The sequence below is a fragment of the Plecotus auritus genome (assembly GCF_963455305.1).
Source record: "Plecotus auritus genome assembly, chromosome: 11".
Lineage (NCBI taxonomy): Eukaryota > Metazoa > Chordata > Mammalia > Chiroptera > Vespertilionidae > Plecotus > Plecotus auritus.
In genome coordinates, this window is record NC_137777.1 from 25,990,918 (window position 1) to 26,018,427 (window position 27,510).

The 27,510-nt window shown below is 43.5% G+C and overlaps 1 protein-coding gene across 1 annotated transcript in view; it reads right to left on the reverse strand.

Moving 5' to 3' along the window:
- Positions 1-669: 669 nt before the first annotated feature.
- Positions 670-27,510, reverse strand: part of SAMD12 (sterile alpha motif domain containing 12) — a 350,465-nt gene continuing 323,624 nt past the window's right edge. Inside the window, exon 5 of the mRNA XM_080646980.1 lies at positions 670-2,484. Coding sequence (XP_080503106.1) covers positions 2,462-2,484 — 23 coding nt within the window. The 3' untranslated portion in view covers positions 670-2,461. The remainder of the gene's footprint in view (positions 2,485-27,510) is intronic.

Below are 27,510 nucleotides of genomic sequence, written 5' to 3' on the forward strand. Positions count from 1 at the left end.
AGTAAGGATGAAGATGAACCACCATCATTTTATGAACATCTGCACCATCAAGCATGTCCGGCTTTCCACGGGTGTTAGCAGTGGTCTCAGAATGTCCCGGCTAAACCAATCAATTCCCAGCTATGCTCTCTCAGCACCTGGCAGTAGTTCTTTTGGATGCATCAGGTCCAATTCTGTGACCCCAGGACTAATTATGGAATTGGAGTTTCAGAGAATACCTACAGCAAAGGAGGTCTTTGTGTTTCTATAAAGGATGTGAATATACATGACCAGGATAGACATCAAGAAAGCAATGGAGAGCTGTTCTAGGAAGCTCTTCCCAGTGACATCTGGGCCCTGGGAGAGTTGGCTATGCATGAAGCGTGCCAGTATATGGCTCAGTGCCATCCACCATCCCTTCCTCCTCTGTCCCCTTTTGCAGGCATTTTCCCAGCTTACTCTGGCAGGAGGTGAATGCTGTTCCAATGCTGTTGTCATTATGAAAAAGATAGGGTGGGGGCAGTGTTTGGGAGAAGGAGCTCTTTCTAAAGCTGGAAAGACTCTGCCTTGTACACTGTTGCTGCCCCAGCACAATGTTTGGCACATAGTAGGTGCTCAGCAAATGCTTGCTGAATAAAGGGAGGAACGACAGAAGGAGGAAACCCTGCTCTTGGAATTGAAACTGAGGAGATGGGCAGTGGAGATTGGCATGCTATGTCTGGAGGAGTTGGCAGCAGGGTTTGTAAAGAATTGTGGTCTGCTGGGGGGCCTGACAGTCCTGTTGCTAACGTGTTGAAGGGTCAGATCTTGGGGGTATCCGTCCTCCGAGTTCCCTCTTGGAAGTCCTCTTCTTTGGCATCACAACCTGACAGGTGAGTCACCCTATTGGATGATTCACCCAAATCAGCTTTGAAACTCTCTGCCCTTCCCTGTCAGGTTTCCAAATCTCAGTGTAAGCCCTTTTTTCAGTGGGCTGTGTTTTCCTGAGACCCCCAGGGGAAGCAAAATGTGGAAGAGTGTGTCTGGTGATCCCCTAAAAGGCAAAGCTTGCTTGTGCTGGAAGGGTCCCAGAGTTGTTACATGTATTTTATAGAAAATTATTCCATGTCTGTCAGTCTCAGGCTGAGGCCATGGGCACACAGAACATGCTTTGCTGAGTTTTTGATTCAGCCAAATTTATATTTTCAGGGGGAAAAATGCTAAAAGCATTCTGTAGGGTCAATTAATTGGACAATTTTCTAATGCTTAAAGATAAGCAATAACTGGATTGACCTTTTCCCCAGGACTGTGCTTTGTTGTAAGACAGTAAAAAAACAACAACAACTAGTTGTAGGTATAATCCCAGAAAAGAATTAACAGGGACTAGCAGGTTCTCTATTGAGGAGGAAACCTCATGTGAAATTGGACCTTTTTCCTTCTTTAGGCACTCAGGAGTCACTTGCTGGTTTTTCTCCCCAGAGAGCTATGATTTGAACTTGACCTAGAAAGTCTTCCATGGTTTTAAAGTCAGACCACTGGCAAACTGCATTCGGCTGCCCTTAACATCAACCCAGCATGGTCTTCGATGAAAAGAAGGCCATTTCCCTGTTTTTGATTTGAAAGACCTCTTCTATAGACTGAGAGAGCATGCTCACTGGCCAAGAAGCCTCCTGTGTTTCAGTGGTTGTATGTGCAAGCGGTTAAGTTGTGCCTCAGTGCAAGGAACCAGGAGCTAAGGTATTACAATCAGCCCGCTTCTACTTCTTTTTTGGGATCCAGTTGTTCAGGAAAGTGTCAAGAGGTTAAGTCTAACAGTATTGTGGCCATATTTACACCAATCTACCATAAACAACTGGGGATATGCTAGGAGTGGACTTCGTCTTGGACAGTCTGCGCCAGAAATAAGATTTATAAAGAAAAAGAAAATACTTGTTTTCTCACAGGTACTGAACGTGCCGATTCGTGTCTCCTATAAAGTGCTTAAGAGTTGGACAGACTACTTTTAGATGTCATAACTAACATAATGGAGACATGTGGACATTCCTACCAGGGCATACTATGGTAAACACCTCCACCGAGATTGCAAAACTGCTGTAATTGTTGTCTAACACATCATGCCATCTGTGTATATAGTAAGAGAATCCAGTAGTTGCCATGCGGAAACAGGACTTCCAGGAAGGGGTACAGACAGCTCCCCGAAGGGTGCCGGAGTGATGCACAGTGATGAAAACTGGAAGCAATTTTCCAGCCAATCGTCTGCCGATGACCGCTTGCAACGAGTCGGCACTGCATATTATGCACCTCGTTTTCAAATCCACGGCAAGCTAAGATTTTCCAAAGCCCATCAGCTTGACTGAATGGGTGCTTTCCCCCCAAGTTAATCCGGTTCATCTGTCAATGCTCCAAGGGGATCGTCTGGCAGGGCCATGAGTTAGTCTTTCTGGGAGGAGCAGGTCATGTTCATATCCACTGGCAGGACAGTAGCTTGGAAGGCTCACCATGTTTATGGGGAACCCTCGGTTGAGGCTGCAAGAAGAAACAGGGGGAGACACAATAATTTATTACTTTATGTTCCCAGGTTCTGGTAGGAAGCAGCAGTCATACTATTGCAACAAGCCCTAACATCCTTAGGTGAAAGAGAAAGTTCTAGCGAAGATACTGGTCACTCAACTCCAGGACAATTAAGGGTGGCTTGGATTCCTGAAATGTCCTTCTACCATTGGACATCCATCGCAGGAATGGGCCAGGTGGCCTGTGTTCACCTGAAAATAAAAGACCCTCCCACGGGAGAGGCAACCAGCATTTATTTGCGATTAAAAGGAAAAGAATAGCCATTTAGGTAAGCACTGATTCAGGCAGAAGCCCACATAGTGTTCTGACTAGTAGACAAAGGCAGTAGATATTTATGAGGAAGGGAAGGGGGACAATTACATTAATAGAAGGAAGGCATTTCTATTGGTGCCGATAAGCTCACAGGCGATGCTGATTCCAAACAAGGATTTTAATTTTCAGTCCTATAGTCATCAGGGAGTAGTCACCGTCTCTGTTTCTTATTAATGTTGCAAACAGTTCTTTGGGGCATGATGTTGCATTAGGCCAGTCCAGAGTCTATTTTCCATTTTAAGATTCCAAGGTTTGAGGCCTAAGATGTGCGAGGTAGCTCCTCAGGCACGGCAGCCTTAGCTCTATTTTAAAGTGGCTCTGTTCATTCTTACTTTTTGACACCTGGAAGCGAGGGCAAACCAGACTTCTGGAATTGGCATTCAGCCCTGATGTGCTGTGGTTTGGGAAACTTTTTCTTACATGATAAGGAATGAGGTTTTTTTTGGGAGGGGGTGGGGGGTGGGGGTGGGAGGAGGGGTTTATCCATCAAGAAGCTTTCCTGGGCTGAAACCTAGAAGGAAATATTGGAGGCAGTGTGGCTGGAGCTCCTGAGTTCGCTACTTGAAAAGTCAGGCTGGCTGAGCAGGTTAGAGACCAGACAGAGAAAGTCATCAACATCTGGTCAGAGACTGAGCTACTTGAATTGCTTTTGGCCTTGGGAATGCTGGTGCAGATCTTGATGTTCTAATTTTTTATTTAAATGTTTCTATTATTTTATCTGGGTTCTCCCTACAGTTCCTGTACACAGATCCTCATTTAGTAGTTAATATAGACATGCGATATAATGTTTTTCTCAGAAAACTATCAATATTAGCTTTGTTTATTACACAAAATAGTTGTGCAGTGGGAGTGGATGGCAAGGGTTCTTAAGGTTAAAAACAAATCTACTCTGTGTTCAAACCGGCTTTTCAAACAGGAGAGCATGCACAATGTATAAGCACATGTTTGATTAAAGCTCGCTATTTTGGAGAAAAAAGCAAAAACAAAAGGAAGGTACTATTAAGCATACTAAATATAAAATAATAATACACACTACCAATAAGCCTGTAATGAAAGTGGAATACTAATATACTGCTGGTGGCATTGTAAACTGAAGAAACAATGCCAATTTATTTAGAAACCATTAAAAATTCACATTCCTTGACGAAGTGATCCCATTCTAGGAGTACATCCTAAGGAAATAATAACAAAAAATGAAAGAAGCTGTATACACAAATACGTAACCTAGAGGTTATTTATAATAGTGGAAAAACTGGAAACAACCAGTCTCCTCAATGATGATGTGTTAACAAGATGGATGATTGCATGGGCACTAAAGTAATAATTATGATGATTATGGAGCAACATGGTAAACAGTTATGATATACTACAATATAAAGCTTACACATATGCATAGCAAAGCACTGTAAGTGAAATAATGAAAACATTAGAATTTTTATTATTCTCATCACAATATTTTGCAAATCAACCACAAAAATTAGGCTCACAAGGGTGCAGATTTGACCTGTGAGCATTGACTGACTAAAGCATCCAGGGTTGTGTTCGCTCACTAATAGTACCTTGAAAATAAATACTTCCCAAGTGCATTAAGAGATAATACTCTAGTACTACTGAAGGGGGGTTGGAAAACACATGAGTAAAAGTCTTCCGTGCAAGGCGAACTGCAGGGGAGCAGTACATGGAACAGGAAAGATTTCTAGGAACCAGACACAGTCCAGCCTCCTTAAGACCTTTGCTCAAGTCAGCTCTGGAAAATGTGTGACTCTGGAAAAGTATGGTTAAGAATAAGCTGTAAAATAAAACTTAAAAATGAATAATGATGATAGAGAGTGAATGCTACTTAACTACTCTGCATCCCAAGTCAGGGTCAGTTAACAGTTATTGCAGTTGCTGCTTCTCCAAATAACCCTGTTTTCCACGTGAGCCTCTGGTAGCTGATGACAAGCGAATGTATCTCACTTTAGCAATCACACTGATAGCAATGGAACACGAGCTGAGCCCATTGTACTTTAAGGCTCTTTCACCTGTGGTTCCTCAATATGCTCCCTTTATTTTTTTTTAGTATTTTTTTCCCTTTTTTAAATTAAATTTTATTTTTTTAATTGTTTGAAGTATTACAAATAGTAGTACATATGTCTCCTTTTTTTTTTTTTCTCCCATTGACCTCCTCCCGGCCTCCCCTTCCCCACAATATGCTCCCTTTAAATCTCTGTGTTGATGGGCCAACATTAGTCACTTAGGCTTCTGGGAACCCAGCTCCTCTGCAGTCCCATGGCCTGGACGTCCGGATGGGTAGGGAAACGTTAGAGTCCAGTGACTAAGAGCTTTGGAATCAGGAGGATCTGGGTTGACATCCTAAGCTCATCACTTCCTAGTTATATGATGTTGAAACATGAATTTCTCAGTGTCTTCACTTTCAAATGGTGATCATAATCACCACCTCACTGGGCTGCTGTGATGGTAGAAAAAGCACTTTGCGTGGTTTTTGGTGCATACTAAATATCTGCTAAGTGATGGCTACTATTTATTATTATTATCATCATCATTATTATTATTACTACAAATTCCCAAGATTTCCTAGAGAAACCAGAGACACAAATGGGGCAGTGTTCTAATGCCAAAGCTGGGAGCCAGGAAAAAGACATGATGTGCCTGGAGGTCAAGCCTTTGCAGCCTCCAAGGGATAACACTCCTCGCCTGCCAAGGGCACAATCAACACTCTCTGGCTTCCACTCTCCCCCAGATGAGTGCAGACTTTAACAGACAGTTCCTTGATACGAAGGGTTCACATCAAAGGCAGGAAGGGGCTGGCTGGGAGGCAATGCCGGCCTTGCAGGGTGGTCAAGAACAGCTCTGGGACTGACTGTGTCCACTCCGCTTTTGTCCACTCCACTTTTCCCCGCTCCAGCTGCAGGGGCTGAAGGGATCGGCGTGTCTGGGGAAGAAGTACAGCTACTGTGTGCAGGAGGCCTCGCCTCTCATGGGCTGAAGGGAAGAAATAAGACTTCACCTCTAGAAAAGGCTGTGTGGTATCTCCCATTCAAAAAGAAGAGCCATATCTTCTATCTGTGTATTTTATGTGACTCAGGCTTGGGGAATTTGGGGTAGGCCTGAATTGCACTTCGATGTGGGACTATTTATATAAGGTGTGAGATGCACATTCCAAAGGAGTGACACCCACAGTGGCCCCCAATAAGAGTCAGTAATAAGCAGAACTAACATTTATTGAGCAGCTACAATGGGCCAACTACAGTTTTATAGGCTGCCACTCATTGAATCCTCACCGCCATCTTTGAGGCCTAAATTGCATTATCCTCATAACACACCTGGAAAAACTGAGACCAAGTTCATTAACTTGTCACAGCCATACTGCCAGAACGCATAGAGTGGAGACTAGAAACCAGATCCATTCTCACCGCAGTGCTTTCCTGGCTTGATAAGAAATGTGTTGGAAAAGCAAATTCCTTTGTTCCAACGAGAACATAGGAGAGAAAGCCAGTAGTTGTGTTTGTATAGCTAGAAGAATGCTCGTTAAACGTGAATCCTATACATAAAGTACCATACATAAAAGTGTGACCTAGAGAAAGTAGGTCTTACTTGACAGTCTAAAATATTTCCTATGTTTAGAGCAGTGGTTCTCAACTGAGCGCAGTTTTGCCCACAGGGGACATCTGGCAATGCCGGAGACATTTTTGGGTGTCACAGCTTCGGGGGTACTACTGGCATCTAATGGGGAATAAGCCAGGGACCCTGCTAAAAATATCCTAGCATGCATAGGACAGCCCCCTACTTAGAAGAATTATCTGGCTCAAAATGTCAATAGTGTGAGGTTGGTTTAGAGGATTCGGGTCCTTGTTTATCTTCTACCCCTGGTTGTGAGCCAAATATATCACTCCTAAAATAGGCCAAGATAAAAACCAACATAAGTGTGCCTCTTGTGCGTACAGGAAGTATGGCTAATTTTAAACCTCACTCCCCTCTTCTATTCATCATTTGCTCATTTTATTTGATTTTATATTCAATGTAATCAAAACCTCTAATATTAAATCATTTTCTAACTTTTAGAACCCTCACAGGCAAGCTATTATAAGAATCAAGATTGGATGATTTAAACAGGTATGCTCAATTAATTAATTAGTATGTATGGGAGAAGTTAGGAGATGAAAGGACAAAGGAAGATTGATGTGGCAATAAAACTAAACGCTGCTATACCAGCCCTTTGGTGGGAGGAGTGGCACACGTTCTCAGTTGTACTGGTTTCATTTCTGCCACTACCTGCCCCCCAACAAGTGGAGAGATGTTTGTCTCCGAGAGTATGATTAAAAAGTCAACCCTACCCCCTGACTGCATGAAGACTGAGGTCAGAATCTCAGACACGATGGGTATCAGGATGGCAGTGGGCTTCGGCTAAAGGCAATAAAAAAAGTGATACATACAAACTGTGACCTTTCCTCACCTTGAGAGGGTTAATTTATGTGTGGACTTGACTGGTCCATGAGGTACCCAGATGTTTGGCAAACAGTATTCTTTTTAAAAAATATATATATTTTTATTGATTTCAGAGAGGAAGGGAGAGGGAGAGAGAGAGAAAAACATCAATGATGAGAGAGAATCATTGATTGTCTGCCTCCTGCATGCTCCACACTGGGGATTGAGCCTGCAACCTGGGCATGTGCCCAGACCTGGAATTGAACCATGACCTCCTGGTTCATAGGTTGATACTCAACCACTGAACCATGCCAGCTGGGGTGTGAAACAGTATTCTGAGTGCGTCTGTAAGGGTGTTTCTGGGTGAGATTGACATTTGAATCAGTAGACTGAGTAGAGCAAATTGTCCTTGCTAATGTGGGTGGGCCTCAGTCAATCCACAGGAAGGCCTGGGTAGAACAAAAGACAGAGTGAGGGAGAATTGACTCTCTCTGCCTGTATTTGAGTTGGGACATCAGTATTCTACTGCCTTTGGACTGGAACTTACACCATCAGCTGTCCTGGGTCTTCATTTTACTGGCCACAGATCTTGGAGTGCAGATTTTAAGCCTCCATAATTGTGGGAGCCAATTCCTCTCTCTTTTGCTCTCTAGATATCTATCTATAGATATATACATATATCTTCTATTTGAGAACCAATATATCCTATTGGTTCTGTTTCTCTGGAGAACACCAACTAACACAGCGTCTGTAGACAACAATGACTATAATAGTAAGCACTATCATCAACCAAGTACTTACCACATGCCTAGCCTCATGCTAAGAACCTTTGTCCATTTTGCAGCAACCCGAGGAGGTAAATACCATGACCTCAGTACAGACATGCTTCAGACATACTGTGGGTTTCATTCCAGGCCACCGAAATAAAGTGAGTATTGCAATAAATAGAGGGTCTCACCTCTGATTTATAAAATATGCAACATTGGTGAAGCACAATAAAGTGAAGTGCAATAAAACGAGGTGTGCCTGTACACAGATGAAGAAAGTCAGGCTCAGAGAGATAAACGACCTAACACAGGTTGCAGCCTGTAGGCCAGTCTGTGACCCTTGATCTGGTTATAACATGTCAGGAGCCCGCTGATTCCAGAAGTGCTAAGCAGGAAATATGAGATCCCAAGGGCCCATGGGAACATTTCCAGGCAATCATTTATACCTAGACAGGAGAGGAAGGCCTTGACCTCTGTCCCTTACTCTCTCAGCCCTAAGAGAGTTTTATTGTTTCAATTAGAATGTGATTGGCTCCTGATTATAATAGGAGTCTTTCTACAGGTGGCTCTGCAGTCCTCATTGGCTTGGGCTGACACCTCTCTCTAGGGAGTGTTAGATGAGTGAAGCTTGACCATTACTACCACCATCACACACACACACACATACACATACACCCCTCCTCTGAGTGAGAGATAAAAGAATGGACTTCTGTGCAAATTGTCCCTCTTCTTTTTTTCAGCCCTAGGGAAAAACACACACAAACCAATAACATTATATTTGTCCCCTTACTGTTCAACTACAAGTAGAGTTGCTAGTCTATACTATGCGCCTCAAAATCCTCTTGGAAATGGACTCTGGTTCCTCTGGATTAAATTGAATCTCTGGATTCCAGGATTTTAAAAACTCTGAGATTCTTAAACTTGAACCCATCAGACTCATCTCAAAAAGGTTCTTACAATTTTTATTTTGTCCAGCCTCTCCCCATTTCCATTGATTAAGAACATGCAGAGGGAGGTCTGGAACTCTCTATGTTTAACAAGCAGCTCCGTGATTTTTATAAAGCCAGCTTGGCACAAATCCATGGGAAAAACATCTATGTCTTTTCCCCAGTGCTTAGATAGTAGTTAGTTGTCCTTTAGTCAAAGAAAAGTGTGTAGACAGTGGGGAAACTGGTTTATAGTCTTGTTCACATGATACAATAAAATACCAAGAAACCTGGATATAATATAATGCAGTGCTCCAAACATTGGGTTTTAGAGGGGTACCAACAAGAGTGGCGAGACCCGAGCAAGCTATCCAAACCATCCCAAATCCTGGGGATCAGGTATGTCCCATCATCCCAGTACTGTTTAGTTTCTACAGGTTGATTCATGCATCAATCAACCAAGCAAGGAAGCAAGATGTATTCCATTGAGCACTTACTAAAATGTTCAATGTTGCCTTGGGGCCTGTAGGGCTGGGAGAGTTTCAAACTGATCATTGCATTTATCATACTATATTAGAATCCCTTGATGACATGTGTCTTTAGATTAATGCTTCTTGACCTTTATGGTATGTAGAAATCCCCAGGAGAGCTTGATAAAGCACATATTTTGGGCCCCAAATGGAAAGAATCGGATTCAGTAGGTCTTGAGTGGTTCTGTGAATTTGCATTTCTAACATGCTTACAGGGCACACTGATGTTGCTAGTCTGAGGACCACTCTTTAAGGACCACTGCTCCTTACCCCACGCTTCTTCAGGTAGCAAGTATGCCTCTTTCTTCTTTCTGAAGGGTGTGGTAGTTATGCCTGGAATATGGAAGGTGCTCTGAAATGTTTGCTGAATGAATGAATGTCTGGTGAAAGCTACATGAGTGAGTGAGGTTAGCAGTTTCCTAAAGCAAGGACAGAATTTATTTGGGGGGCATAGCATTGTTCTCTAATGATAACTGGCTTAGGAATTTGAACTCTATAAATTCTTGGTGATAATATAGGACACCTGTTATATTCAGTCTCAAGTCATGATTTCCCCAGGAAAATGGCAAAACCTCACCCAACTGTATGGACATCTTGAATCAGAAGCCTGCTGACAATAGTAGCTACCACCTTGCACCACGTGAATATAGGATGATATGTTTCTGAAAGAAAGTATCCAGGTCTGATGCTCTCAGCAGGGAGGCATTTGTACAGCCAATTAGAGGCAACTACATTGATACACTTCTCTGCACTAGACAGAGGCAAGCATCTCAAGTCATTAAATTCCAATAGCCACTCTAAAAGCCTACAGGACTTTCCAGAAGAAAACTCTGTCCACTGGCTTAAACAACGACTCTCATGAGAGAGCATAAAAATGCAATTGGACATTTAATCCAAGTTGCCACGGAAATTCCTCCCCATCTCCACAATATCAGACCACCTGGAAGCTGATCTTCTGAGTGATTGTGTCCTAATTTCTCGCCTTGCTCTGTACTCCCCCTCACTCAATCACAGAGCATGGTACCCTGTGTGTTCGTCAACTGCATGAATAATTCAAGTTCCTTTTATTTTTTTTAAAGTTCATGTATCCCCCTCTTTGTGTTTCTATTTAATCTTATTTTAATTTCAGAGGCCTCTCTGTTGACCAAGGCATTGGCATTATTGGAAAAATATTCCTTGAGAGTCACTTCTTTAGTAAAAAATATATCCAAAAAATTCTGCACATCCTGCAGCTTTTCAAAGAGAAAGAGAAGAGCACACTTTTTAATGAGTATACAAGGTACACTTAGTGTTTCTCCTTTTGCATGCCAAGTCTCAGGGGGCTAGAAGTATCTCTTTGAAACAATGCCATACAAGCTAAATAAATAGGAACAAATAATGCTGCTAACAATAACGAATGTCACCATACAGAATCTTAGTGGGAGGGTATTTTAGAACAGTGCTTCTCACATTTTAAAGTGACTATGAGTCACCTGGGTATTTTGTTAAAATGCAGATCACACAGGTCTAAGGAGCTCTCAGGTGACACAATGCTTGTATATGAGCGGCAAGGCCATAGCGTTCCTTAATCTAGAGCAGCCCTGTCCCATGGAGCCTTCTGCTTTCTCCAGTATGGCAGCCATTAGCCACATGTAGCTACTGAACACTTGATATGTGGCTAGTGCCTGGTAGAAAGAAATTTTATTTAATTTTAATTGGTTTAAGTTTAAATGAATTACAGGTTACATGTGCCTAATGGCCACCATATTGAACAGTGTATCTTTGTAGAGTTGAAAACTGAGACTCAAAGATTTGGTAAAAAGATTTTAGAAAGAAGAAACCTTAAAAGCCAGGTGAAGCCCCAAATCTTTGCACCCATGTAGTAAATTTAATTCTGACCCCCTCTCTCCTCCTCCCTGCTTTCTGTAGGGAGGGCTCCAGGCTGCCCCCTCTTTCTCCAGCGTGTCCCCAGAATCACTCTATAAACAAACAGTAATTAGGAAAGACTTTGTAAACATTCTGAATTGCAGAACATTATCTCGTTTACATGATAAGCTCCTGACTTGGCAAAACAAAGCAAAAAAATCTCATGAGAAATAGTTCTTTGTTATGGTCCTTTCGCCTTGGGGTATGTCCCCCAGGATTCTGAAGACAGGCTCCTAGGTTATTTCTTTGCTCTGGGCTTTGGTCCTTTGGCCTGGAACAAGGGGAAAAAATGCAAATAATCCAGACATTCTAGACAAGTTTAAAAGAAAAGAGAGCTCAGTTCAAGTTGAGTTCCCCCAAAAGAGAAAACGCTGAGAGTGGGGAAAGGGTAGGGCTTAGATTTGTCTGAACTGGATTCGTCAGCTCTCAGCAGTCTGTAATCTATATTACTGCTAACAAGGTTTGGGGATCTTCCCTGGGCTGGCGAGTACTAATTTCCACGGAGGAAAAAGTTATGAGGCTTGGATGTCTTAATGATAACAGATAATTTCTCTGTGTTGGCAGAGCTACAAAGCACGTTGCTATGAAAACTGCATGAATTGGGCTATTTCTTTTGTGTACACAGTTTTCCCTTAAAGAACCCATGTGGGAGGAGTTGCTAACCTGCTTGGGGACCCTAGTGATTAATTGCTTGAACTGGCTGGTGGCCATCAGCATGATCTTGCAATTTACCAGGTTCTATGCAGAATTATGAGACTGAAGGTTTAATGGGATTTCAGGTAATAGAGCCCAGATGTCCAAGACTATGATGTTTGAAATAACACTGCTTACAAGGCTGCAGGGCTTAAACTTTATTTCTTTCTTGCTTCGTGGATGTCCCTGTTCCCTTGTTTATGTCATCTTGGACCAGTCAAATGCTAAGGCCCTCAAGTTGACCTATGAGAGGATATTCAGGGACCGCACCTGTGGCAAATAGCCTGGAGACACACAAGCTCCCTACCTTCCTGCCCAGGCTCTTAGGATTACTTTCAGCCAAGGATACGGTAATTAACAGCCCCACCACCACATAGCACTATGCAGCACTTACCTTCCAAATTACTTTCACACATTTAATTGCATTTTATTCTGTCAGGGTTCAGGAGGAATGGGCTGGGACAGGTACTATTATCTCCATTTGGATGAGGAAACCATGGTACACAGAAGAGAAGGGATAATAATAGTCAACATTTGTGGAACCCTTATGTGCCAAGAAGTACTGTTCCCCTGGGGTTTCTGTGCATCATTGCCTTTAAGCCTCATAACAGCTTTGAGGTCGATATGATTATCAGCTCCACTTAGAAGCGGAGAAAACTTCGGCACCCCGAGGCGGATCACCAGCTAATACCTGGAAGTTGGCCTTCTGGCTCTTTGTTACCATGCACTGCCACCTCCCTACGGAAGTACCATCAGCATCACGGACAAGACCTGGAGGCTGTTCTTGCCAATGCAACATTTATTTCCCATCATTTGTGAGATGGAAGAAAAATCCCAGGCACGTTTTTCTAATGAGATGACCTTGTATCCTTATTCTCTGTCTTCCAGACAACACCGTCTCCTGATGTCCGAGAAGAGGGGCATTCTGCTTAATACATCCCATTTGGTAAGAATATTCCAGGGCCTTTATGATCATGCTTCTGCCTCTCCTTCCAGCCTTATGCACTCAGGCACAGTAATTGATGAAATTCTTCCCATACTGCTGATCCTTTGTTTACATGGTCCCTTCTTCTTTTCTCATCCTCCGGCCCAAGTTCTGCCTTTCCTACAGGGCCAGCTCACAGGCCACTTCAAGAAGGCTCACCATAGTCACACACAGCCTCCCTCCCTGTTCCGGAACTGTATGAATGTGTTTGTGGAGTGAATGGGTGAACAATGGAATAAATAAACATCACTTCTCCATCGAGGTACCAGGGACTATGTGAAAAACTGGGGATATAAAAGTGAATAACAAATAGCCCTGCTCTAGCTGGTTTGGATCAGTGGTTAGAGTGCAAGACCTGAGGGCTGAAGGGTTCGATTCTGGACAAGAGCACATACCTCATTGTAGGCTCTATCCCAGGCGGCAGTCAGCCCATGTGGAAGGCAACTAATCAATGTGTCTCTCACATCGATGTTTCTCTTTCTCTCCCCCTCCCTTCCACTCTCTAAAAAATATCCTTGGGTGAGGATTAACAAACAACAACAAACAAAGCTGCATTGTCCTCAAGAAGCTCCCAGTCTAATGGAGATATGGACATGGGAAACCACTACTACATAAAGCCCTGCATGCTATTATAGAAGGGCAGGGTTCCAAGGGAGCAGCGAGAAGAGGTGGGGTTGTTCGTTGGTGTTTACAGATATGTCTGGAATCTTCCCCACGCCTTATACACCCTCCTAGTTTGGGAAACTTCATGTTTGTGTTTTATGTTTGTAGCCTTGGCCTCAGCTTAAGGCTACAAAGTTTCAATTATAGACGATAAATAAATCTTTGTACAGCCTCTGAGCAATCACCATCGTCTCTAAACTGAGCAACTCCATATTAAATATTGACCCTTGCTGCTGCCCATGGTGGTGACCCAGACAGAGAGGGGGAAGCTCCCACTGTTTCCTTAGGGTCAGTGCGCAGCAGTGGCCCAAACCACTGATTTCTTCTGTAAGGGGCCGAGGGAAGTTTAATGGACTTCCTTAGAATTATAGTTTCGGCAAGTCTTCCTCAAACATACTCCTGATCTCCAGGGTTGGGAAATAGTTCTTACTTAAAATGATTCCTATTTCAGAGTAGCTATTCTAACTATTTAGGATTACGTGGCCCCTCATAAAACTCTGCACAAATAAGCCTTTTTATTGGTTATTCTTCTCAACAGGATTGTGAGGGAATCTTGGGCAATGGCCCAGCCCCATGAAATGCTCTTTCTCTAGAGAGTTCAAGTTTCGTTTCAGGAGACTGCAACAGCGTTTCATTGATATTTGTGAGGTTTGTTAGGGACAGCAGGCGCAATGGCTGTCACCACACAACATTCGTATCTTCCCAGAAACACCAGCCTGTGTGGCCCTATCATTTGAAGGAATCAATCCTATCTAATAAAAGAGTAATATGCAAATTGACTGTACCCAGCTACACCCACAAGCCACGCCCACCAGCCAATCAGGAGCGAGTATGCAAATTGACCCAACCAAGATGGCTGTGGCCACGGAGAGAGAAGAAGGCTTGGGTTTCCCCGGCAATGGAGGAAGCCAAGCTTTCTGCCTGCCCTGGCCTGCCTTGGCCTCTGCTTATGGCTACAAAGTTTCAATTATAGAAGATAAATAAACCCCAGATACCAGGGTCTCTGCTTGGGTTGCCGGGGGGCATGGCCGGCCTGCAAACCACCACAGGCCCCTCGCCCAGGCTGCCCCACACCCCAAGGAAACCCCCACCCTGATCCAGGACACCCTTCAGGGCAAACCAGCCGGCCCCCACCCGTGCACCAGGCCTCTATCCTATCTAATCCTAATAAAAGAATAATATGCAAATTGACCATCACTCCAACACACAAGATGGCTGCCCCCGTGTGGTCAAAGATGACTGACCCCATGTGGACACAGATGGCTGCCACAAGATGGCCAGAGGGGAGGGCAGTTGGGAGGGACCAGGTCTGCAAGGGAGGGCAGTTGTGGGCGATCAGGACAGCAGGGGAGGGCAGTTGGGAGGGACCAGGCCTGCAAGGGAGGGCAGTTGGGGGCGATCAAGCCTGCAGGGGAGGGCAGTTAGGGGTGATCAGGCCAGCAGAAGAGGGAAGTTGGGGGCGACTGGGCCTGCAGGGAAGGGCAGTTGGGGGGGACCCAGGCCTGCAGGGGAGAGCAGTTGGGGGTGACCAGGCCTGCAAGGGAGGGCAGTTAGGGGCAAACAGGCTGGCAGGGGATCAGTCAGGCATCAATCAGGCTGGCAGGGGAGGGTTAGGGGGTGATTAGGCTGGCAGGCAGAAGTGATTAGGGGCAATCAGGATGGCAGGCAGGCGAGCAGTTGGGAGCCAGCAGTCCTGGATTGTGAGAGGGCAGCCGGACATCCCTCGAGGGGGTCCCAGATTGTAGAGGGTGCAGGCTGGGCTGAGGGACACACACCCCCATGCACGAATTTCGTACACTGGGCCTCTAGTGTGGGAATAATGAAAATAACAGGTTCCTCCACTTGTAAGTTTTGAGACCAGTTAAGTGATCAAACCTCTCTGAGCCACTGCTTCCTTCTCTGTAAAAGGAGGGAATTCAGGTGTATTTTGCAGATGATTTTGTGAGAACTACTATTTTTCATTGTATCCAAGATGCATTTTTTGTTTGTTCAATAGTTTTTTGTTGCTTTACTCCTTTCATCTAGTCAGAAGGATCTGGCAATTTCTCTGTCTTCAGCGAGCTTGTGTACAATAGGCAATCCTTTCTCATGCAGGCCTGTAATAACACTCAACACACCTTCATCTACTTGTGAGAGCATAAGGAGTGCGAAACTCACTATTGCTGGTTTGCAAAAATGTATGAAATTGAGGTCATGCTTCCAATTTCACTCACGGGCCTCACTAATGGCTCTCTAGTTCTATAACTTTCGACATACAAGATAAATTTTTGTTTCAATGTCAAATTATAGTGTAATACTTCTCAAGCATTTTTAAATAGCAATTAAACTCAACAGGGGAAATTTTAATAGCATACATAACATGAGTGAAGTGATGAAAATATAAATAATCATAGCCAAATTCAGGCATGCATGACTGCCATATGACCTAAAGTGATTATAAGGCTGCCTACATTGTCAAATGTACAATTCAAAACTGTTAAAATAAGAAAAAAAAGTGCTTTCAGATGCAGCGAAATATAGTAAATGAAGGAGCATATACTATGGGTCTTGCAGCCAACAGATGCCCAACAAATCTCAAATCCCTTCCCATTAAATAACGGAGAATGGTGAACCTTGAAAGAGTGCAGGGAGGCTGGGCTTATATTTTTGCAAAGAGATAAAATGCTGGATTTAAATCTGATTCTTGCCAGATAAAATGTATATTTCAGAAACTAGAAAACCATGATCTCCAGAGAAATCAATGTATTTTTCCAAACACTATGTGAGAGATGACTGCAAATTCTTTTTTGCAGCCTCTCTCCCTACATCCCATTGAGAAGTGGGGTCTTTTTCCCTACCCCCTTGGACCTGGGCCAGGCCTGAGACTGCTTTGTCCAACAGAATATGGCAGATGGCATTGGGCCAGTGTGGGGTCTAACCTTCAGGAGGACTGGAAATGTCAGCTTCCGCTTCCTTGGAATTCAGTGGCTATGCTATGAATAAACCAAGGAGAGGTACGGAGAGGCTCCCCTGGAGGAGAATTGAGGCTCCCAGCTAACATTCCAGCTGAGCAACCAGCCATGTGTTCGGACTAACTTGCCAGCCATTTGAGTGTGCCATCTTGGATGTGGCTCTCCCAGCTCCAACTAACAGCATGTGGGGAAAATAGAAGAGGACCTTACTGACCCTTGCCCAAATTACAAGATCATAACCAAATAACGGCTGTTGTTTTTTTGAGCCTCTAAAATATGGGGTAGTTGGTTATGCATTAATAGATAACCGAAATTCAGTACCTTGTTAATTTTCACAGATGTTCTAAGCTAGACCTAGTCTAGACCCTTGAAGAGCAGAACCTGGAAGTGAATCTAGATCTTTTGACTCCTGGACTGAGACCCTTGCATAATTATTCTACACACTGAAGTTTTTAAGGTATAAGCATCGCTTGTACGGCTCCGTCTGTCTTACTCCTTAGCTGACATCTGACCATATTATGAGATGAGTCTAGGCCAATTCCAGGAAAGAAATAGAGATTAAAAAAATATTCAAGAGGGGAAAAGTTTCGGTATAACACACACAGACACACACACGCAGACACACACACAATCTTAAACCTAGCTTGGAATTTGGGAGCCGAGTTCATGAATTAGGTGCAAATGTGTCTGTGATATGCCCAAGCTTTTTAAGATACCCTATGGTGGCCTCAAGGAATAACATCCTTGTGGAAACAAGCAAGAATCACGGGGGATTCAGTCATCTCAGTCATGGATTATCCAGGATGGAATCCTAAGGAGACAGAGATTACTTGTTGACAGAGTAGAGATACACGGAGTCATGTGTCTTGTGACAGTAAGGCTTCACTTAGGGACAGAAGTCTGGCTGACCACAATCTCACTTTCAACAGCAACTATGAGCATTTCACCTTGCTGCTCACTTTTCTGTGCCAGGATGTCATGTCTTTTGTTTTGACATCTAGCCGCCAGTGTGCCGAGGCTGTGGTCTCTGCAGCGTGTGGGAGCCGATGGTAAGAGTGGGTGCCCTTGTTAGAGACATCAAGATCTAAAGAGGCAACACTGCCAGGCATTTCTACTTTCAGGGCAATGTTCATCTAAAGAGGCTTCAGGAGAGAGATCTTTTTGGTCTCAGAGAAACTCCATATATCACTGAAGCAGAAAGCATTTTAGCAGGATGCTATCTACCATGGGTATAGATATTTGTTAGAAACGTGGCGTTAAATTTATTTTGGAAATCAAAAGGGGGAGGAAAAGTACAGAAAAAGCACTAAGTTGCAGAAGTCTGGGGCTATTTAGTGTAGGGGCATATTACTGTAGCATAGTAAGGAAATGTGGTGTTGAATTCAATACCCAGGTTTATCTTTGCATTAAAGCTATAGCACTCATGAAATTGTAATTCTTTACCACGACTTGCTGGTTGACGACAAAGCTCCTATTTCTTTCTTGCTACAGAGATTGCATGATCCATAAAGCCTAAAATATTTACTATGTGGTTCCTCCCCCCCAAAGCTTGCTAACTACTAATACAGAGTATGGAAATAAATCTAAATATCAATGAAAGCCTTTAAGAAGCTTATATATTGCAAGAAAAATGGCTGTTACCAAGTGCTCTCTATTCCATGGAAATGCATGCAGTGTCCTTGCATCTTCACTCAGCATAAGTTCTGAGAGGAAGCTAGCAGGATAGAAGTCCAAGGTCCTATAGACAGTACCAATTAGTAGTAGTTGGGAGAAGACTGAAGAAATAGAAAAAGGACTGAATTGCATCAGTGTGGGGCCATTTAGTATAGCAGCATATGTACTATAGCATAACCAATAAACTGATGTGCACAAGGAGAGATTAAAAACAACTTATTTAGGTGCTTAAAAGAGAAACTCTCAGTAACCTGGAAAACCCTTAAGTATTGGAGCTTATTCTGAATGTTTCTTGATAAATATCAATCACCCATAAATATGGTGTGAGACTTCAGGGAACCACTGATATGACTTTGTGTGAATTATATATATATATATATATATATAGTTCTTCACTATACATTCCCCTACATTCCCTTTTCCTTTCCAGTCCCTGGTCCCAGCTTTCATCTCTTAGGTCCTTGCAATAGTCAATTACCTAATCTCTTCCTCTCTATTCTTCTGCTCTAATCTATTCAAAACACTCTTACCAGATTAGTCTCCCTAAAAAAACTACCTGCCTTGCTAATCAGTACATACCAAGTATATCCACTATGGGCAAGAGATTGTGCTAGATTCTGAGGGAGACGCAGAGCTGGATAAGGGAGTTTTTGCCCACAAAGTGCTTAAAATACTAGGGAGGAATGACAATATCCCTATAGTGGATGCAGAAAAAAAGGTTTATTGGGCTTTACAGAAGAGAGTGATTGCTGTTGCATAGATAGGTCCTAGAGAGGGTAAAGTTTGAATTGGGCCTTCAAAGAAAGAAGAAAAGAGGGAAAGGGCATTCTGGGAAGTTAGTGATGTCAATCTCCATGGGAAGAGCTCCTATGGCTCCACATTCCTCACAAGATAAATTCCATTGTACAGGGCTGTATCTGAGGCTTTCTATAATCACCACCCACCCACTCACCAGCTCCACCACCCCTCATAAATAAATTCTCTCCTGATGACTCTTGGTACTTTTCTGACTCTGAGTTTTGAGCATGCACTTCCTAACATTTAGAAAAGCTTTCTGTTCCCTATGTTTACCTCAACTCCATCTGTTAATTGAGATCCAACTTCTCCATGGGGCCTCACCATGGGGCTCTACTCCAGTGCTTGGTCACGTATGGTCCTACTTGTACACTCACACCAAAAACAACTTGTTGCCCAAGTTCTACAACACCAAAGCTCACCTGTATCCCAAAGACAAGCACACCAATCACAGGCTTGGATATTAAATTGCTATCAGAGCCTAACTCCTTAATCTCAACGCATTTACATTTTCCACTGTGGATCAGTGATAAATAGTTCACAGCCTGGCACTGGTGTGCAGCCCACACTTTAAACAGCACTGATCTAGTCAACTACATCTGTTCTTCTCATAAATCTTTAAAGAACTTATTGTCCATTTTAGGGGCTAAAAATGGTGGCTTGCCTGGCTGGAATGGCTGAATGGCAGAGTGTCAACCTATGAACCAGGAGGTCATGGTTCGTTTCAGGGTCAGGGCACATGCCTGGGTGTGGGCTTGATTCCCAGTGTGGGGCATGCAGGAGGCAGCCAATCAATGATTCTCTCTCATCATTGATGTTTCTCTCTCTCTCCCTCTCCCTTCTTCTCTGAACTCAATTAAAATATATTTAAAAAATAAACAAAAATATTGGTGGTCTGTTTGAGTTAATTAATTTGCATCATTGCCAACATTTGAAATTGGTAGATTTATACTTCTTTGAAAAAGTTGGCAGTTGTGGCATCATTGTCCCACATCTACAAGTGGCAATAATTGGCTGAAGCTCAAGAGATCTGCCTCTTTAGATATGAGATGAACTCTCCAGTTCTCTGCAGTCCCCATTGTACTTCCTGCTGCTCTCAGGACAGCTCACCTCACTCCTTTAGTGCTTGCCTGAACCCTGCAGGCGGTTGGTTGGCCACACTGGTCTATGATGTGCATCTTGCTGCTTTAATTACATTATTACATATCCCAATTGCTTGTTTGTGCTTCTGCCTTGGGTTCACATCTAGATGCACATTCCTGGACTGGGAAAGACCATGCCCTGTATTTCTTCTCAGTCTCTCTCAATGGACAGCACAATGTTACCCATATAACAAGCAAGTCCTTAATAAATCCATTTTAAATAACTGAATGAAGAAATGATCTATTCTGCTAGGTTGTAAATTTAAGTACAAACCCTACATCAAATGTACAAAGTAATTTTGGTAACACTCTCTGGTGGATGGAAAACAGCTACACATTCTTTGACACCCCCTCCAGTGAAAGATGAGGGTCTGTTCCTCCTCCCTGTGAATTTAGGTTGGCCTCTGACTGCTTTGGCCAGTGGCGAAGGCTGGAATGATGCCATGACCGATCCAGATCTGGCCTGTAAGGACAGGCAGTTTCCATGTGCTCTGTTGAAAAGTCTGACTGCCTTGCAGGAGAGATGATGAAGAGAAGCCTTGAGAGTCAGTGGAGAGAGTAAGGACCCGGCTGAGCCATCCCTGCCAATGCACCAGGAATGTGAGGAAAGCGGTCTTGGACCAGCCCTGCCACCAGCTGAGGACCATACAGGAACCACATTCAATGCCATATGAGGCTGAAAAGTCGCCCTACCAAGATTTGCCCCAATTCTCAACGCTCAAAATTGTGACATAATAGTTGCTGTTTTAAGCCACTAAGTTTTGGGGGTAGTGTGTCACATAGCAATAAATAAATGAAACAATTTACCCCAAAGTTTCTACTGTTTACCCAGGTGGCATCCTTATGATCAACATTCAAGTCCTTATTTATCTTTTTAAAGTTAAGATATCCTTTGGAGCCCGGCTGGCGTGGCTCAGTGGATGAGCATCAACCTGTGAACCTGGAGGTCACGGTTCAATTCCCGGTCAGGGCACATGCCCAGGTTGTGGGCTCGATAACCAGTGTGGGTCCTGTAGGATGCAACGGATCAATGATTCCCTCTTATCATTGATGTTTCTATCTCTCTCTCCCTCTCCCTTCCTCTCTGAAATCAATAAAGTATATTTTAAAAAATCAAACAAATGAACAACAACAAAAGATATACATTGGAAATGATAAAGATTGTTTGGCCTTCTGGGCAAATGGTTTAGGCTGCTCATAGATGGAGGGACTGGCGTGGGAGTTGTGCCTCTAAGGCTGAGAGAAACAGTATCTCTTGGCACATGCACCAGGGTGAGTGAGCACTGTGGTTATGCATAATTCCACTGTCATGTCCTTTCGTATGGAAATGGTGAATAATGTTCTTGTTCTCTACAGCAATTCTGCTGGGCTATTAATTTTTTATTTTATATTTTACAAAGGCATCTATCTGTTATTTTGATATACATAAATAATCTGGCCATGATCCTGCACTTTATGACTTTGTTTCTGACTATTAGGCTGTGGAATAGGAAATTAGATAGTCTCTGAGAAATGTTTCATTTCAGCTTCCAGATCCTTGAAGTCCTCAAGAAGTGTACATTTTTAATAAAAGCTTACCTCCTTCCCAAGAGTCTGTTTTCAATTAATCACTACGTTTTCCCCCCTTCTATCCTTCTTATCATGTTGTAAAAGCAGTTTCCCAAGGAACTATTCTCAACTATTCTCATGTGTTTCACAATTTCCTGTTGCAAACCCTGGGAACCAATCGACAATAATCATGATTGAAGCTACTTTAGCAGAGAAACAAGATGTAGACTTGGCCAAGTTTGGAAAGGTAATGGGAACAGAGTTGACCGTTACTTCATCCATTCCCAGTACTTTACCCCCATTACACAAACAAACAGATCGAACTCTCCCAAAGAACACCTCTCCCATATTTTGTTGTGGCCACTTTGTAATCATTTAACCAGTGATTGTGCAAACATGAAAGGCCTGTCCTTTGCCAGAGGTTGAAAAAGCAGGAAGGGTGGGGGGCATGTTGTGCATAGAAAAGAGAAGTTACATACCCAGTCGAATATGATGATATAAAGACCTCTGGAATAACAGGAGAGAAAACTAACTTCTTGAAGTTAAACGGGGGCTGGGGAGGAGAGGGATGGAATACTCAAGACAAATTAGAAACTCACGGTGAAAAGAAATGACACATGAACAAAATATTTTTGTCCCCTCTATTGTGTATTTATGATTCCACTCTATGTAATAGAATAAACATACATTCAAACCTGTGTTAATTAAAACAATCTCTGCCTACAAGTGGTACACGATCTGATGGGAAGGGAGGTAGAAAGAAAGTAACTACTAGTATCTATATTCCAATGGGAGAAGTGCTATATGAGCGATGGGGAAATGTGTTACAGACCTTTAGGAAGCATTAATTACATGCAGGGGATGGGAAAGGGCATGCAAGCTGAGCTGGTGTGTGTGCAGGTGTCTCCTGTAGCTAGAGCATGAGCATTCTTGGAGGGAGTTAGTTCTGTGGAAGCCAGGATGTGGAAGAGAGAAGGAGCAGAGCTGTTTCTGGAATGGCAAGACGTGGAAAAAGATTAGCTACGGCTTAGTCACAGGATGAGTTAACCGAGTAAGGGGTGGGGGAGCAAGCAGAGTACAGTGGCTTGCAACATAACCTAGTGTTTGGAGCCAGATCATGAAGAGACACGTATACCAGGCTAATGCGTTTGGATTTTATCATGTAGGCAATGGGCAGTTAGGAACCGTTCAAAGCAGAGGGTGTGCCGAGATCATATATGTGGTTTAGAAACACCACTCCGTATGGGTACTGCTGGTAGGGTGATCATGTATTTGCCTTAGGGACAATTGTCATAGTTGCCCTTATACATCTGTTGGAGTGATTATTTGATTACTACTATTTGGAGAACAGAGCACCGTGAAAACAAGGTCCCTGTTTGCTTTTGCTCAGAGCAGTCACAGAGCCTAGGCCAGGGGTGGGCAAACTTTTTGACTCGAGGGCCACAATGGGTTCTTAAACTGGACTGGAGGGCCGGAACAAAAGCATGGATGGAGTGTTTGTGTGAACTAATATAAATTCAAAGTAAAGGAGCGGAGGGGAGAGCAAGAGAACCGGATAGAACAGCCGGATCCGGCCCGCGGGCCGTAGTTTGCCCATGGCTGGCCTAGGCCATAGCAGAGGTTCAAGCATGACTTACTGAATGAATCAAACTATTGAATATTAGTGTAGGCCAAGCAGGAGACGATGAAGGCCTGCATCGGGCAGTACCGGTGACCACAGGCAAGAGAGAAGAGCTTTGACTGATATTTAAAAAATGAAAAACCAGACTAACTCCAAGAAATCTGGCAGGAGAAAGGAGGAATGTTCAAGGGGGACTCAAAAGTTGCCATGGAGGGCAATGGGGGGAGGGCAGTCATTAAATAAGCAGGAGGAAAGGTGTGGTTTGTTTTGAGAGGGGAAGGTAATAATGAATTCGGGTTTTGACACGTGTTTGAGAAGCCTACAGGATATCCAGGGGGCGATGTCATGAGGGCAGAGGCAGAATGCCATAGTGAAGAAAATGGAGAAGCCAGAGGACCTTGATTTGGCTTACTCATTTACCAGCTATGGGATTTGTGCCTCTTAACTCAGGACATGTCATTAGCTTCTCAGGTCTCTAACCTATAAAATGTGGAAGATAAGAATCTCTGCCATAACTCACTCAGGATGATTTTATAACAATCTGAAGTTTAAAAGTGTGCGAGAACGTGCTTTTTAAAGTATAAGAGCTTTATGAGAACTCGCCGTTATTATCATCATCACTGCCCTAAAACACTGCAGGGCATCCCTTAAAAGAGCCTGGTACTAGTCAGTTCAAGGCCACAGGTTTAATGCATATGGGGCCCTGACTTGTTAAAACTTACAAGTAGGTCCCTCACCCTTGGCCAGCAGCCTTGTGAATGAGTGTAACAGCAGAGTAGTCTAGGCGCATCAGCAAGCAGAAGTAGGGAAAAAATCTCTCTCCGCATGTCTTCTTCTGAGAGTGACATATTCCATTTTAAACAGGATGAGGAGATATTAACAGGAGGATTAGGAGGTGTGCTCTGTTGCTGGTGACAAGAACAATTCATGCTCAAACAAACGTATTCTCCCGACAGGCCCTCTTTTCAGAAAGCCAAACACAAATCCCTTACGTAACACACCCTTACTTCTAAAGTTGTCACGTTCTCACCTAGGGCTTCACCCCCACATTATGCCCATGGATTCAATGCCTGGTTCAGGCAGTGATGAGTAGCTCCCATGTTATTTCGGGTAGCACCTGGATTTTCCCTAGAACACAGACCTGCTGAAAGCATCTCAGCATTTTGACTTTAGGTCACTGGTAAGGCTCCGGAAGAGTCTGGTGGATAGGAAGAGGAAAGGGTCTTCCATTCAGATGACTGATTTCAAGATTCCTAAAAGCGAACACCACAGTGGCTCTGCGCTGACATGGAGGTAGACTAACTGAAGACAGTCTTCTGCTAGAGACGGGATCCTGTCTTCCAAATGAGCCTCAAGCACAGATTCTTTACCACATGGAAATGCTGAGTTTCTGAGAACAATCAATAGGGCTATATCTTTTGCCTGTCTCAAGTTCTTTGATGTGATATAAAAGCAATAATGTGCCTGGGAATGAACTCATAAACAGTTATTCATTTTATAGCATAATAAAAGTGTGGCAAGATTGAACTGGGATTTAGGCAAAGAACTGGGCTGGCGGTAAGGAGATTTTTTTTTTTTCTTGCCGAAGTGCTCACTGTGTCATCATTAGTATATCACCAGGTGGCTCTTGGCCTCCATTTTCCCACCAGTGGAACATGGGTAGAAGTGGCGTGGCACAGCAGGCAAACAGGTAATGATAAGAATCGCTATGTATAGTGAAGGCTTGCTACGTGCTGGGCTCTGTTCTTGAACGTGGGATCCATCAATGAACAGGACAGAAAAAAGAATTCCTGCATTGATGAAACTTGCAATAAACAATACACATAATAAGTTAGTTAGTTTGCATGTGGGAAGTTGATAGGAGCTATGTTAAAGGAAAACACACAGAGCGGGTGAGGTGACTTTGGAGCATGAGTGTGGGTGGGGAGCACACTGCTGGCTTCGGACAGGTCTGGATTCTCACTTTGTCTAGTGACTCCCCTCATTCATAACAAATCCTATATAATAAAAAGCTAATATGCAAACTGTCCCCTCGACCAGGAGTTCCACCGGGGGGCAGGGCCAGCCCGCCAACTGCCCGCAGCCCCTCCTCCAGGATGACCTGACCTGATCCCACCAGTGCATGAATTCATGCACTGGGCCTCTAGTAATATAATAATCTACTCACGTCATAGGTTGTTATGATGACTCAATGAGGGGAAGTAAAAGCACTTAGCCCTCAAATGTGACTATTCTGATCTTTATTTTCTAACCCCAAATACTTTGACTCCAAAAGCAGGATTCTCAGAAAATAGCTACTAGAGTGACAAAGGACAATATTTTAAAATCACAAAGAAAACCAAGGTGATAGTTCAGTCCAGGTAATTTGCCTCAAGATATGGCCAATTATGGGAACAACAGTGCTGCTTGCAGACATAGTAGTGCCTTTAAGATTCACACAGGACATCTGCAGGCTAGTTTTAGTTCCAGGAGAAAAGAGAGAGAGAGAGAGAGAGAGAGAGAGAGAGAGAGAGAGAGAGAGAACACAAATAAAATGGATTTATATAATTTTTAAGAGGCTTAATTTTATAAGTCTAACAAGCCTCCGGAGGCTGGCTCTTTGGAGAACGACACACCTGAACAATAATCAGAAAAGGCAAAATTGCCCCCTCTGGGTACTGGCATTAACAGATTTGATTTTTTTCTTTTTCATGCCAGGAAGGAGTCTTCTGGCAGAGGTGTGAATTTCAGAGCATCTGGCAGAACTGCTGACGTCTGTGGGAAATGCTTGCGTCCTTTGATGTAACTTCTTGTTGAGCAAACAGTATTTCTGGTACTAGAAACATTTTGGGTTTATATCGTTTTCCATCAATCTTTATTCAATGACATTATCATTGCTCACCTATTACAGACATTTCTCAAATGAGACTTCTCAAAAGGGCACAGGGTTGACATGAGGGTATATTGAAATGACCAAAAGATTTTGTTGCTTCCTCCTGCCCTTTGCTCATAGAGGTCATAAAATCACTCATGGGAGAAGACGTTTTATTAGAAAAATGGTAAAAGAGGCTCTGCCTAGTCTTCTTCTTGTACTAGGTAAATGCTACACATCTTGAGGCTGATACTAGTAAAAAATGATGCCTCGTTCATTCATTTATTCATTTATTCACCATATGTTAAGTGTGTGTTAAGTTTCAGGTGCTGTGCTAGATAGGTGGGCACAGACATAAAGACTCAGGAAAGCTCGTAACTCCAGAGAGATGCTGGATTGCCTGGAACCCAAAACAAGGTCCTTCCAAGAACTCTACAGAGAACGTGGCCTGGCTTCCCGAATGCTGCTGGGAACCTGGTGCTGCCAGGGCTTTTGAAGGCCTCTGGCTCCCCCAGAGGATCCAGGAGCAATCTGAGAGGGAATGGGCTCAGTGCCAGGCTGGGGACAGCGGAATCATTACGCTCAGTAACTGCTAGCAGGGGAATAGGGTTAATGGGCCAGAGCCTTTCTGGAGCTTAGTTGTTCAGGAGTTCAACTAAGTCCCCCAAAGAGCATGCTAAGCGATTTAGGCAAGTTTATTTCAACTCAGCAAAACTTTATGATGGGACTCCTGAGGAGCAAGTTGGCCCAGATGTGGAAGGATGAGGATTAAAAGGTACGCACCTCCAAGGAGTTTACAGTTCAAGTCACAACTTGGGCCAGCCAGGTACAGCAGGGGTGCTAGAGCTTCCTCCCCAGCTCACTGAAAGATCAAAGCAACTCTGTCAGACCAGGTGATGAGACTGAGGCTCAGAGAAGGGAAGTACCTTGGCTAAGGATGCAGTGAATTAGAGCCTGTGTAGCTTCAATCACATTTTCAGGCTTTTTGGAACTGGGTGTCCAAATACAGAAGATATTCAACCAGCGTTGCGGGTCACAGGATTCATAGTGTGCAGTAGGAAGATGGAGGAGTTCACAGGTAGTCAGCCCGTTGTGCCAGGCACTGTCCAAAGTGCTGATACTTCACATTTATTATCTCATTTAATTCCCACAAACCATTTGTACAGAAGGCACCATCATTGTTCCCTTTT